The sequence below is a fragment of the Antedon mediterranea genome, chromosome 11 (genome assembly GCF_964355755.1).
Source record: "Antedon mediterranea chromosome 11, ecAntMedi1.1, whole genome shotgun sequence".
NCBI lineage: Eukaryota > Metazoa > Echinodermata > Crinoidea > Comatulida > Antedonidae > Antedon > Antedon mediterranea.
Genome location: NC_092680.1, coordinates 5159058 through 5174696, shown reverse-complemented (window position 1 = coordinate 5174696; position 15639 = coordinate 5159058). Strand labels below are relative to the sequence as shown.

At 33.7% G+C, this 15639-nt stretch overlaps 1 protein-coding gene across 1 annotated transcript in view; it reads right to left on the bottom strand.

Annotated features, from left to right (window-relative positions):
* The window catches only part of LOC140062309 (BDNF/NT-3 growth factors receptor-like), a 55170-nt gene extending 39767 nt beyond the window's left edge, over nt 1–15403 (bottom strand). Inside the window, exon 1 of the mRNA XM_072108466.1 lies at nt 14310–15403. Coding sequence (XP_071964567.1) covers nt 14310–14506 — 197 coding nt within the window. The 5' untranslated portion in view covers nt 14507–15403. The remainder of the gene's footprint in view (nt 1–14309) is intronic.
* Nucleotides 15404–15639: the final 236 nt, after the last annotated feature.

Here is a 15639-nt window from a genome sequence, read left to right as displayed (position 1 = left end):
TCTCCTTTATGCCGTTTAGAATTCTCTCGTACAAAGTAACGACGTTCATTCGTACCTTATTGTATACAACAACCCATCCAACAAGCACTACGTATACACCGTATTTTATTTTACGTAACCGTGTTCTCAAAATTAATCATGCATAGCGAATAGTAACTAGCGCCATCACTAACTGCAATTTACAATTCATTTTTGGGGAAGGTACTGTAATTAACTTAAAATGTATTTTACGTGGTGGGGGAATATGGAGTGCGGGGGGGGGGGGGTGAAGTGGTGATATAATTGTCTACCATTTGTGGTCGTCGAATAGCCATAAATTAATATCGTCTACTTTCAGCAGACGTACTGGAACTTGATTGTCTTGTTTAAAGTCACATTTTAATTTGTTTGAACCTATGTTGTATAGATAACCATAAAGGTAACTAATGAATGACACTGTTCATGCTAGTACATTAAGCAATGTTAGTCCAAATTGTTTAGTATCTACAGATACCGTATCATATAGCATTCAATCAGAATGCCTTTCGTTCAATTCCAACGTAGGCTTAGTGTCAATAATATTTTTGAGTAATGTATTGCTGATAATGTGACGTCGGAAGTAGGTGCGTGCTACGGATTAGCAAAGTGGATGTCGTAGAAGAAAATAACCGAGCTTACAAGCAGGTTGTTGTTTTCGATTTTTGGGGTTGGCAGTTCGATCTTCATTCGGTCAATTAATTAAAAATTTTCTTTTTTTAACAACCCATTTCACCCATAGACCTACACCGAAAGCGTTACTGTTTTAGGTAGGCCCGGTTAACACAGTTTGCTAAAAATGGGATAGAACATCGGGGTAACGCCTATAACTTCCGAAACATGCACTGGGTTTTATGTGCACACACAAGCTCGGTGCACTAGAGCATCTAGTTTTAATCTTTATTAAGAGAAGCATGGTCAAGGAGTGACTTAAACCTGTGCCGTATGGCTGTAATGGCCATTGTCCTTCCCTGTAACTCGATCGAAAACAAGAAAAAAACATTTCCGAACGAAAGTTCTGTACATATAGGCCAGTAAACATGATTAATTAAATAGGGAAACTAATATACAGATTTTATAACCTTGTACATAAAATAATTCTGCTTGCTATGCTATTTTCTATTATTAAAAAAAAAATAAACCCGTGCATTTAAAACCTATTTTCCAAACTATCAGTAAGAAAGCAATGATTACTTTCAAACAAAAACATTCTTAACATACGATTGCAATGATTATGTTTGACATAAGGACTTTCGATTGCTGTTACATCATAATAGTCAATACACAAAAGATGCACAAACACTACAACTCCATTGTCACCTGTACAACACGAGGTCGAAATAGAAAGTATTCCCTTGATAGCGATTAGGATAATTATACAATGTCGTACATCAACATTTATAAACAGGCTTAGAAGATAAATCGTAATTATTAAAAGAAAAATCCTGTTTCTTTTCGTGGAATACAAAGGTCAATTATACAGGTTACCCTCCCTCCCTTTCCCTTTCGATGATATAACGTTGTCATCAGAGAGTGCAGTGACGGATGTAGAACACACGGGAAAATACAGGAAAAACAATAATTAGAACATACAAATTGCCTTGATTAACAGATTTTTAAATTTGATTTAATAACTTCATGTTGGACAGTTTATTACAGGTTCTTCTTATATTATATAATAATTAAAAGTCACTGCAAACACACAGAACACATTTGACGATTGTATCTCGTGACCGTGCAATTTCGATTTAACATTCTTTCCATTTTTTACGGAATATAAATAAATTATGTCCATAATTTATAATTTAGATTTATAGTAATGCAATATAATTCGTGTCCAAAATATAACAAGGGGACGTGAAACCAACATTATTTGGCTTAAGCTCTGCCTACACTATCAAAATAATTTGACAAAACAAGTGTGATGTGCCCAAAAATGACAGTAATATCCCCAAATATGGTAGTGGTATGATGTCATCATGTCCATATATGGGCACATCACATGAAGTTTGATATACAGCCACGTCACACCTGCAGCCAATGCTGCAAAATATATGATTCATCATTTGCATCATTGTAGAAAATTAAAAAAACAGCAATGATATAAAGAGCAACGATATAAAGTACAGGAAGATCTCTAGTTTTTTATTCGATGGCCTCTGGGGTAGATAATGATAATGGCATTTTACTTTGCTGAGCAAAAATCAGAACAAGACGTCTATGGAATTAAAGCAAACTGACTATTCATGAAGTAAAGCTAAGTTTATTCTAATTACTTAACGCGTGTCTCTCACAACAGAAAATAATAATGAAGATGGGGAAACTAACGATACAAATCTGTGTTTGAGCAATACGTTATTCAAATATTTATAATTATTTTTTTTTCATTTATTCACGAAGTATAATTTGCATTTATTTATAATCTGCATACAATAGGTCTCTGCTCATTAAACATTATGTTGCTCTTACTGAAACCAATACGCAAATACAAACAAAAAACGGCGCTAAAGTAAACATCTCGACAAAATATAAAATTCCTATTGTTCTTGTACATTCAGTGCCAATATAGAAGCTGGATAGAATAGATATAGAACCTACTGTATTTGTAATAAAAACTATTTGACTAGAGATGGTGGAATAGTATAACGTCATTATTTGCATCACTATACACCACAAACACCACTATAGTACAATACACTGTATAATTTATAATTTCGTATCACCATAACCCCTATTTCAATACCACCACCACTACTAACAATCATGTCCATACTACTATACCATTCTGGTACTAATATTATGTTAGGTCCTAATATCATCACCACTAAAACCGTTGCCGTCACCACTAAAACCGTTGCCATCATCAACATACTGCAATCATTCCCTTCACCAATGTCAACTAATCATCATCAACACTAATAATCAACTAATCGTCACCACCACTGCGTAATTATAGACTCCATCAGTGGTCACCCCTAACACCAGATCACAAAGTAAATTTTTTTGTTAATCTAATTCTAACGCATGGAATTAATTTAAATACCTTGGCAGCAGAAATTGATATAAAGTTGAATGGCACTATGGAAACTAACAAGAGTGCCGTTAAACACGACGATCGTGTAAACACAACCTAGCATAAACAGTGTGATTCTAATTAAATCGAAACTTATACTTAATATATTTAACACGTCCATATGCTAAAATTAAAATTAGAAATTTAATCCAGTTATTAACAGAAATAAGTTAATAACGCAAGAATCTACAATACTGTATAACAGTTATCTGTTATTTCAGGGGTTATCGCAGATTATCAATATAAATACACATAAGATATACACTTCATTTTGCAAATTATTTTTTAAAAACTTTATTTTATTTAAATTAATAAGTAAGCCTATCAGCATAGCTTCTTAGGCCTCGACGCAAGAATCTACAGTATAACAGTTATCTGTTATTTCAGGGGTTATCGCAGATTATCAATATAAATACATAATTATCATAAGATATACACTTCATTTTGCAAATTATTTTTTAAAAACTTTATTTTATTTAAATTAATAAGTAAGCCTATCAGCATAGCTTCTTAGGCCTAGACGCAAGAATCTACAGTATAACAGTTATCTGTTATTTCAGGGGTTATCGCAGATTATCAATACAAATAAATAATAATAATTTATATAAAATTATATACATACACTTCATTATGCAAATTATTTTTTTTACACTTTATTTTATTTAAATTAATAAGTAAACCCCATAGCTTCTTAGATCTAGACGTTCAATGATCGTGTTTTTTCAACAAAGCCCACATAATAGTAGTCAGTACTGTATAACAATATTTACATTTTTTAAATATTTTAATAATACAATGTTAAAAATAAAGTGCATATAGTATTATACTGTACGCACTTTTTCTATACAGCGCCCGCAGTTAGTTAATTCTATTTTCTGTGCTTTCTGGTTTTAGTTTTTACTTATTTTCTTTAAAATATGCCTATTTGATTTACAGACGATTGTCATAAACGTAAATTAGATTAAAATGTATTTATTTTTTATTTATTTATTCAATTTCCAGGTATACCTACAATAAGAAACCAACACATTACAAACAAGGGATGGAGTACCCTGAGGATTGCCAACAGTGCAAGCACTATCAAAGTGGCTCTCCAATACTAAAAAAAAAATGTACACCGTCCTTATTATTTTCATATAAATATTATTATTATTATTATTATTGTGCGTACAAATAATGTATATTTGTAGTTGTATTATCAATTATTAAAACCATGTCATTTATTACTACGTCCCATAATCCGTCGGTTTATCAAGATGTGGCTCAATGGATGCGTTTCGTTCCACTGCCTATGAGTCACAAGAAGGAGAGCAGGACAATGACCATGGGTTAGCGACCTTGCGAGGGACATGTTTCATTAAAAAAGAAACCTTGAATGAACGAGTTATATTTGCTGAGTTGCATACATTTTGTAAATTGGAAAGGTACAAATTAAAAACGTCGCAAATGCATGGTAATCTTACCGAGAACGCATGGTTGTGAAATCATACGAAATTAACACAAAAGAAATGTATGGAGAGCAAAAGGTGCCATATCGTTTCTTTATTATCGTATTTTTATTACTTCCGTTCTGAGACACTAAACAGTTTTAGATCAAGTATATTATATATGACACGCCGTATGTGCCAATATGTTATCTTTTTACTAATATTAAACCATCTAGAATACTGTACAGTACGGTATATTATGAATGGAATTGTTACGTGTCAGATATAAAATTCCTGTACACTATAATTATACAAAAAGGCACACACAAATCAATACGTCGTTTGCCCTAAAGGCTGGGCTGGGCCGTGTAGTTACTGATGTAGGAAAACGTTTCTCTCTCTCTAGTCAATCGATCATTAAATCTACCAGTATACTTTTTAAGTGAAAAATAAATAATTAAGGAAAAGGAAAACAAAATTGAAATGAAATGATCCTTACAGTACTACCCTGAAATATAACACATACCACATAAGGCCTACCAAAAACAAGAACCGGGATTGTTTTTAATCGACTACTTGTGCTATCTTACTGTATGTTTATAGGCCTACAGGACCTTCATTTGCTGTAGACCAGTAATTTTATATAGGCCTACAATACCTATCAAATGGTGCCGATACACATTTCTCTTTCCATCCGTTTTTGTAATACGTACACAGTCTGTTTCCGAGAATTACATTTTCCGAATTTTAACAGGTACTACATAACAGTATATATACAACACTCACGTCCAATAACAACGCATAAATGGATGGTCTAGGCCTACAGTATGATATTTCTATCAGAAACCAGCTTTAATGTGCCAGTATCAATTTGATAAATACCGCCAGGCAAAACTAACGGTGATAGATTGGTATTTTGTTTTCAATGTAACTTGAAACATTCGAATTTTGACCCTCGAGTTAGGAGTAATTTCCTCTCAAGCTTATTACTCAATACTACGAACTAATCAACACGACACGACGAACTTTTTCACTCTACCCTTGAATATATATTCAAATTGACTGGCCGGTAATTATCTGACCAAGGCTAACATTTCAACACACAGTCCGTGAAGGTGAACAAATGCTGCAGGCGTAGAAAAGTGCTGATCGATTACATTAATTATCGATTAATTAGGGTTCAGAATAAAACGAAATCTCTTTTAGTTAACGAAACAATCACCATGTATAATACACCGTATAATAAATAGGCGGATACAATGGGTGGGAGGAAACGGCCCCCGTTCGAAATTTAAAATACAATGTCCAATTTCAACATTTTCTAGTTGATTAAAAAGGGAATGACTATAATCATAGACCTATAATTATTTATATTATTATATAATACTAATTCAAGGTTCATGCTGTAATCATGCCCTTTGGCGTTCCATAGGTGAATGTGACAATTTAGCATTCAAATTAGACAATGATTATGTCAATGTTAAAACATAACAACTCAACGTCCAGTTTCGGAAATTATACGTGATAAACATCAATTAATAATACAAACGTTAAATAATATGATTGTTGTTACCAATAACAGACGATTCTCGTATTGTACTCTACCTAGTGACAACACACTGCGGTATCGTGCCTGTTGACTGAAACACCAATATCACTAAGTACTAATTATGAACTTACCCCTCTCATTGTGTCAGAAGAAGCGATACAGGGTGTCAGAGTATTGTCGCTAGATATTAACTAACTCGTTAATTAAGTAACTCGTGTATTGGGTGGAAAGTGTGACTACATTCGTTGAACTTTAGCTTGATCGACGTGACATCAAACGATATACAAAGTTGTTTTTAAAATTATTAAATCACATCTTTCTATCAATATTATATCTCATTACATTCCAACATTCGTCTTATCTCATGTCGTAAATCATGTCGCTTCACATGGCAATTGCCTATCTTATAATTCCATCATATTATCTACAGTATCATTAAACCTTGTTGTGTCATCATAACAACGTTCATAACAATTATTTTCATATATCATTTTACGTCATGTCACATGGAAACATTCATAACCAAATCATCTCAAATTAAATTTTTTTATTCAACAGTGTGAAAGGTAAATAACGGAGTGTCAGCAACTTATATTATAAATAAATCATATCCAATAACCTCACAACATTAGTATCAACATAATTTCAATATATCATCATTGTTTTCAGTAACATAGCAACATATTAATATCTATAACATCTCTTTCACATTACATTACACAACATTCATAATCAATATCTTAAAACTACACTATCAAACTTCAATGTGATGTGCCCATATATGGACACGATGACGTCATATCACTACCATATTTGGGCACACTTTATTTGTCAAACTAGTTTGAGATATAGAGCTTTAAATAATCACCATTGTTCTGTCATATTGAATCACGGTATCTTCCATATTCATCCATTCCTCCACATAACAAAGGCATAGTTCATGTTATATACTGTACATTTCTACGGTATTCGTTAAAAAAAGACAAATATTTTGGCACATATGGCGTTTCATATGTATAATCTATACTTGAGCTTTCCACCAAGCAGAAATCAAAACGCCGACTGGTGGACTAAACATAAAAAAGACAGTTGTCTAGCACCAATATGTTTATTTATTTTTTATAGGAGGAACAAATACGGCTTGTTACTGCAACTATACATTGTTATTGAATTAATATTTTATGTACATCTATAACTACTGTACAAGTCCTACTGTAGGCCTACATAGGGTGACATAAGGTGGTATTCATTAAAAACCTCTTTGCTGTGTTCACAACAAATAAAATACTGTATCATATATTTTTTAAACATTAACTATTGCATTAAAGCTTTTATAAGCTAAATAGTGTTCTTCGAAAATTTATTCTAGGCTTAAATAAATCCGGAGGATTATCCTTCGATTAAGATTAGTTTCAAAGATATCTTTATCGTATACGTTTAATAAAAATCTGACTCAATATATAGGTTAAATATACCGCAAATTGAGTCGCACATATTAGATTATATATTATAGTGTACATAATGACGTTGGTCTGAAGTATAATACTACACGTGACTAGTATTAGGAGAATCGTAAAGAAGATTTGTTGTGTTCACATATCAATATACAGGCGGATGATGCGACCATTAAAGTCACTCCTCATCCGGGTTGTTTTTATAGGCGCGGTTTATTTTATAAACATAAAGAAATGGAAACTGGCACCTTCAGCGCTATCCAAATTGTCACCACAGAACAGTACACTTTGAATCAATCAAAATATCAACAAATAGGAGGAAGAACACATCTTGAAATTAAGATTTCGTACTAAAAACCAACTATGAGAAATAAAATTATCATGTTAATATTCTTTAAACCAGTCTAGGTTCCAGACTGTTGAACTTAATATTAGTTAATAAATATTTTGGCACACATGGCGTTTCATACGTACAACACTTTTCCCACGAAAACTAAAACGATGGACTAACATAAAATGGACAATAACTACAGACTTGGGGCAAGTCTAACTGTAGTGTAGGTCTCTACAGTAGATATTTGCATTTTATTGCACAAAATAAAAATGATAAATTACAATTATTAGACTAAAACCGCCAACAAGTACGTGGCCTATTGTACAAAACGAAGAGAATTCTCAATCAATTTAAAATAAAATTCCAAATATTCTATAGAATTCACAAAGAATACATAACGAACTTTCGATTTGTTTTACGAATGTGTAAATTTGTTGGCCATTAATATTAACATAACACATTCTCATCATGATCATAGGGACAATGGAAAAAATAATGTTTAGTCTGTTACAGTGGATGTGTTTTTATTATGGCTCCTGTTAGATGAATGGCTTACCTTATTCCATTGAATAATTTAGTAGGCCTGATGTATTGTTACATGATGGAAAGTATACCAAGAGGGTGGTACATGACATGCGTGTACTGTAGGGAGTGTGTGAGGAGGCACACAAATGGACAGTGGGAAACGATAACTAAGTTAGTTACTAATGTATGTGTGTTTAATACTAATAATTGAAAACTTCCTTAACTGTAAGCTTCCCTTGTTCCTAATACAGTACTCAGAATTATCCGATTGTAACGTAACTACAGTATATAAAGCCACATTCACACGGCGACGTGTTAATAAGACAAACAAATATTCGTGGGACTAGAATCAAGATTTTTTTCTGTGGTACAATGTACTACTACTACCGTTGCAATCACCTTAGCTTATATAGACTTACGTTCAAATTGACCATGAAGTAACGATTGACCGACATATCGATATTACGATTGGTTTTTAAATACATACACCTTATCTCCTTATCTTAGTTGTTACAGTTGTGAAAATGAACTATGGACTGTGAACATACTGTAATAATACTGTACTTAAAACACAGAAGTCATAGTCTATAGCTTCTAGATTGATTCACCTTAATGTGCCTTTTTGGCAGACATGGCGTGTCATAACTAAAATCAAAACGTCCGCTGTAAGCAATTGTGGCAAGATTAATAACACTTAGAGCTAGCCCAGATCATAAATCTAGAAAGTCGGAGTAGGGAAGGGTTTGAAACAAGTCATTGTTATCGTCTAGCCATACCTCAATGGTCTAGCCTAAAGCGTTTGCGCTTTTAGGAGAGGTTGACATCACATCCCGTTGTTGATTAATGTTGTTAAATTAAATTCTGGAAGTGGACAGAGTTATTATCACCAGTATACATTATTACCGTGTATATGTTAGGATGTATACATTGTGACGTATACAACTTGTTAACAACCGAACATGTTCAATTAAAAAGATTTGTGTTTTGCTTAATTAAACGCGTTTATGGTGAAACATGTTTGATGTAACGCGATAACCGACGCGAACTTTAATCGCGTTTAGATTAGACCATTGTTGATATGCGGGTTAATTAATTTATTAAATTATTTCCGAATCGTCTTAAAACGAATTACAAACAATTGTTTGAGAAATTAACCATTTTAACAAGTTACAGAATATTAATAATTCAATCTAGTGTATAGTTTGTCAAATGACATCATATTTAAGTCAAGTGTTACAGTAGTTACCGTAATACTAATGATGGTGATGATTGTAATATCAAAATTATTAGCATCATAATTTAATAGTCCTATATCACCAATGCTAACCAAAGAGTGAGAATAGGCAAAAGTCTACTGTATATAGTAAACAGATAGTGCACTTATTCTACTACAAACAGTAGGCCCACAACAAAACCTTAAATTGAAATCGAGGATGGTACTGTATCATAGATTGTTAATGTTAAATTTTTCTGTAGGTCTATTGTACACATGTTTCGTTCTAAAATGGTGTTTTTAATTATAAATATTTTATTTATTTGTTTCGTGAGAAAAGAACCCAAACCAGTTAAGAGGAACATCATAGGACTACCAATTACATATTATCGTGCCTACTGTCTTGTTTCCAGACGGCGATTCGACTACAGTATTTCAAAAACATGTTGGCATGTTTGGCGTTCCATATCTATAATACTCGTTTTTATAGACAAAAATCGAAACGCCGACTGGTGAGCTAAGCACATAAAAAAAGAAAACACTTTTGAATTTGAATTCTACTTCATATACAGTACGGTATTTTTTATGGCAGCCAACCTGTATACCTGCGGCCTACTTTGTAGTTTTCTAATTACATTCTTTCTGTTCACCTAAAATCTTCCACTACAAAAGTAAATCAAATGTCTAGGATTTTCTAGGCAACGACCTTCTTCACAAATATATTCGATTAACATGAATGAAACCGCCGATGATAATCTGACAATGAATTTGTTTAATTGAATTAAATATTCACAGTACATTTAGGTTGATGATATGCTATTTTTACCCATTTCGTATCCTGTGTACTGTATGTGTGCATGAACAAGCGTAACGCATTTTACTGCGCGTTGTTTAAAAACAACAGTGTAAAACTGCCCCAAACTTATACTGTAATCTCACCCCCACCCCCCGTCCCCAGTTACTCGTTACGTTCAAACTATTTGTGATGAAACACCCAATCAGACGGTCAAGAATTGTCATATTCGATGAACATTATTTTCCACTCAAGCTAAAGCTCTGTCTACACTATCAAACTTTATATGACCAGAAATATAATGTGTCCATAATAATGGACATGACGATGTTATATCGCCACCGCATTCCATTACCATATTTAAGCATACAACTACCATATTTGTGCACACACTTTTTTTCTAACTAGTTTGATACTGAGACGGTTCCCACTAGGACGCGCAACGCAAGAACGTAAACGCAACGCAAGCGTGTTGACACTAATGACAAGCGACTGTTCGAATAATTCATCGTTTGTGATTGGTCAACTCACTTACGTTGTGTCTACGTCCTTGCGCTGCGTCCTAATGGAAACAAAGCTTAATACGCGAAATAATAAAAGACCACACTGATAAGTGTTCGATGTATTGCGCAGACGCGAACTAAAGAGCAGCAGGGACTTAAGTAAGACTTATTCCAGAGGCGAATTTGAGACAAACGTAAAAACCCTGGACGTCATTGATCCTCAAAGAATTCGCATTATTCAATTTCTCTTACACCCGTGGACAAATCGATATTTGTTTCATCTGATTAAAATCAGTATTTATATTGAGATCCTGTACTTTGTGCCAACCCATGTTCTCACTAGTATTATGAAAAGCACGCGAATTGTCGTTTAGTTTGTGCTTACAATAATAAATATTTATATTATATTTTTAATTTATTTGCAATTCACTAATTATACAAAGAACGGACACTTGACTAGTTCATTCATGAATATCTGACCCTTTGTTCTATTTCAATTATGGCCAGAATCTAGCTGCTAACACTTTCTTTTATTAATATTTAGCTTGGTAGGACAGTAGGCCTACATTTTTATTTAGAATAATTTATTTTATAAATCGAAGCTCCTTTGTCTTACGTGACCCACATCACGAGTGTCCTTGGCCTTCATAACAAATCTAAACAGCTTTAATATAAGTAATTAGGTAATTACTATATTTTGGGAAATGTTACAAAAACAGTATGGGACGCCAAAGGGGCAAAGTGGTTTTCTGGCACTTATTTTTCTACGTACTGTATTTTTTATTATATGGGTCGCTGTAACAATCATAATCGGTAATTATTATACAATACTTCTAACATTCAGTATCCTTATTACATGCAACCTTTGTTACCAGTCTACAAACAACATATATGGTAACGGTAAAACCAGGCCTATAGATTATACAGTAGTACTACTGTATGCCTATATACAAAACTACTGTAGATCTATCCTATTATTACTGTACTGTAATTCGTTACAAAGCCCCTTCTTTTATGCTGTATGTTTAGTTTTCGTTGTACTAAAAATTCAGTACATCATTATTACACTACTTATTAAATAAATTAATATTATTTCATACTTAATGATTTAGCTGATCCTCGATACCCCACGAATATTACGTGTGTCACACGCGGAGGAAAAATATTGCTGTTATCGACGCATGCTTGCATGAGTGTCGACAATGATTTCCTCTTTATGTAGGTTAATGGTCTAGGCCTATTCTGTTTTACGACCACTTTATTTTCAAGACTGATACTAAACCAGCTGAGCGAGCTACAGTACCTGCCTACCCGCATCTACATGGTTTATTTTATACTGTATTACACTTTAATCAGTGTGTGAAGAACAATAAATGCTGCGTCATGTTATACCGTACGTCACATTAAAACCATCAATTATGTGGAACAGGGGACCCCAATGATAACCATCACGTCATCATTAATAATATCATTTATTTATGAATATTCGAATAAAATTAAAATTATATCTGAACGTGTTTTTTTAATATTACAGCGCTCAAATAATTCCGAATCATTTGTTTTTTGTCTTAAGATGTTTCACTCATGAAATGCGATACATATTAGCATAGAACACTATGGGCGTGGATATGCGTTACTATGCAAGTTATATCTTCTTATCTATACTGTGATATAAGCTCGGATTAATATTTTCTCGATTACATAAATACTCAATCGTATGCACGCTGCTCTGAGAAAATTATTTGATTGCGAACATTTTTTGCGATGCAAAATGCGATTCAATTTACGTGACACGATATACCGAACGGTGTCACATGCAATACGCGCTCATATTAAGTAGGTCTAGGCGAATACTTCCTGCTTAAATGACCGTACAATTCTTTACCTGCAGACATTTAAAAGAATGATAAATCACGTGATGATAAATCAAATTATGAATAAATTAAAAGCATTAGCATTCTTACATACTGATTTCCAATTATGTGCGATTTTTTTTCTTTTGTAAACGGGATGCAATATGCAAACGGGATACTCTTTACCGTGCCTTGTCAATGAGTGTTATACACGTTTAAAATTATGTACAGTAACATGTGTGATTTATCATACACATTCGAAACTAAAGTTATACGTTTCTAAAAAAAAATCGCTGACGTTTGTATTTTATGCAAATTAGGAAGGTGTTAACGAAAAAGAAGGCGGTTACATATTGGTTTGTAATTATGCCTTCGAAGTTTACAAGGGACGGCCAAATGGGTGCGACTATATTTATGTAGTCACTATTTTAATGAATTGTGTGAGCAAGACAATAATTGCCTTGATGTGAAACCCATCAGAAATATTAAGAAGATGCGTTTGTCACAAAGGTTGTTTCAGGCAAATGAGTTTGTATCAACTTTAAATTGAATGTAATGGAAACGATTTGTAAATGAAGTTTTATGTAAATGAGGAGGGCAGATTTTTTGTAAATGAGGACGTTTACTGTATGTAAATGAACATACGCGCGCGTATTGCCAATTCGTGTTCGTGTCACAGGGTGATCCACCATTTAAATTATGACGTCATCAAAGATTACATTTTGACAGAAAGGCCTTGTATAATGCCATTATAAAAGACCATAGACCCATTTATTAGGAATCCCTTTGGAAGACACGTGGATGACACCACTGGTAAAAGGTAAAATTTCAAATGCACACATTAATGAACCAATCAATACTGTAGATTACGATGACGTATGCCTACAACAACTGTATAACATAAGGTTCTCAGTCACTATGCAGGATCCTTCTTTTATATAAACACAATTTTATTTTTTTTCAATTTCCATTACAAAATAGTGTAATAATTATGATTTGGGCTATGACCCGTCGGTAAAAGATTGGAGTTAGCAATCCACACCGACTAGGCCAATTGGTTTAAATCTTAGCAGATTTAAACAGTGATAAGGTGTTTACAAAGTAAAATTACAATCATACACTACAGATTAAAATAATGTTTCGAATACAAACAAATGTTCAAGCACACAGCAGCACAATAAATGAACACCACTTGGACCAAGGACGTTCAGTAGGAAGATAACCTTGCCATTATGTAATTAGCCGCCCTTGTTGCACCGATTCGTTAAAAGAAATCATGACTTGTGATAGCCATGCAGGCTTTGTATTTCGTTTATATAATTTTTTCGTACGGGGAAATACATTTTCATTACGACCGGGTGCAATCCGCTGTGGTTAACTTGTGGCCTATACGCAGTATTATGGCGTCTGCGCTTGCGTGTATACGAGGCGCTCAGCAGAAAGACTGATCACATGATATTTTCACACACAGGTGTGGCAGACATGTTGTTATTCGTAAACAGGCTTTTCAAATAAAGAAATAAAAGAAAATATTAGTTATATTGTTAAATAAAATGAAGTGGCTACTTACAGTTGTTCAATGTATGAATAAACATCGGGATCATCGTCGAATGTCGGGAGAGAGGAAAGTGTATTTATATCGTCACATTCAATCCTTAATTCCGTCAATGGACATTCACAATTTTCCGGACACGCTAACAGAGGCGTGACCATATAGAGAAGGCTAAAAATCCAACAGAAACACACAGAGTGTAGAACTCTCTCCATGCTGCCTCCGCCACACACGTAATATACTCCAATTAAGAAATACGCTGGCTTAGGCCAAATGCAGAAGAAATGTAAATATTCAAATGAATTAATAGTTTCCCTGCGAAGTCATTACCGAGAATTGTTACACATACAATTATAGCAGGTATGACAAGCCGCAGAATATATTTTCCCAAATATTCAAGTAGATTTTGTTTTGTCCAACGCTAACATTCCTATCCACACCTGACGCCGATTCACTATAATTTCTCAGTCGTTTTGTATGCAACTATGTCCTTGTATGCGCGAGGATGTAGCATTGTTTTTTTCAACAACAGTCTATTTGAATCACAATTATTTTGACGTGTGTTACGTAACCACACAATCGCTTAACTCTGTCAAAAAGGACTTGCTTGTTGACGCACGTCCACAAACATGGAGAAATCGTTTACACAGAATAATCTATTATAATTTTGACGATTATCTTAAGCAGGAATAAAAATGCTTTAAAGTTGGCTGTGAAATAGATTCTTTATCAGTCGTGAATTAAATAGAAAGACAAATATCTCCGGTGCATTGCACAATATGAATAGTACTATTACAGAGATTTAACAGTCGAAACATTCACGCTAGCTATACGTTGTACCAGCAGCAAGACACTCAGCATCTTGTTATTATGGTGAGTCGGCAACCTGCCATCGTAATCTTGCTTATTCCGTCAAGCGTATGTACATCTTCTTCAGCCGAGACAAAAGATACTAAAAGCAAATCCCAGATAAATAAATTAGGCTTTGTTTTTTTTCACTACTGAAATCCGTGCGTTGTCCGTCGGTATTATGTGCAGAATATAATTTTGCGTTACCCACTTTGATGCTGCAGAGTTAAGAATAAGAAAACTAGCGTGCATGGCTCACCTAACCACGGGACTATCTGCCGAGCACATTAATTTAATAATTCAGTATTTTATTCACCTCGATTGAGTATTGCTTGAAGTGACGTCAAATAGGATTCCCTCGTTGTGTTTTCAAGGGCATTCAATGAGTTCTTTGTTAATTAACTTCTAATGAGGGCGCTATATCAAAATCTTAGTTGGTTCGTGTCATATATGCGTAACACAGTTGCAAAATGGTATTTACGTACTGTTAAATATCTTT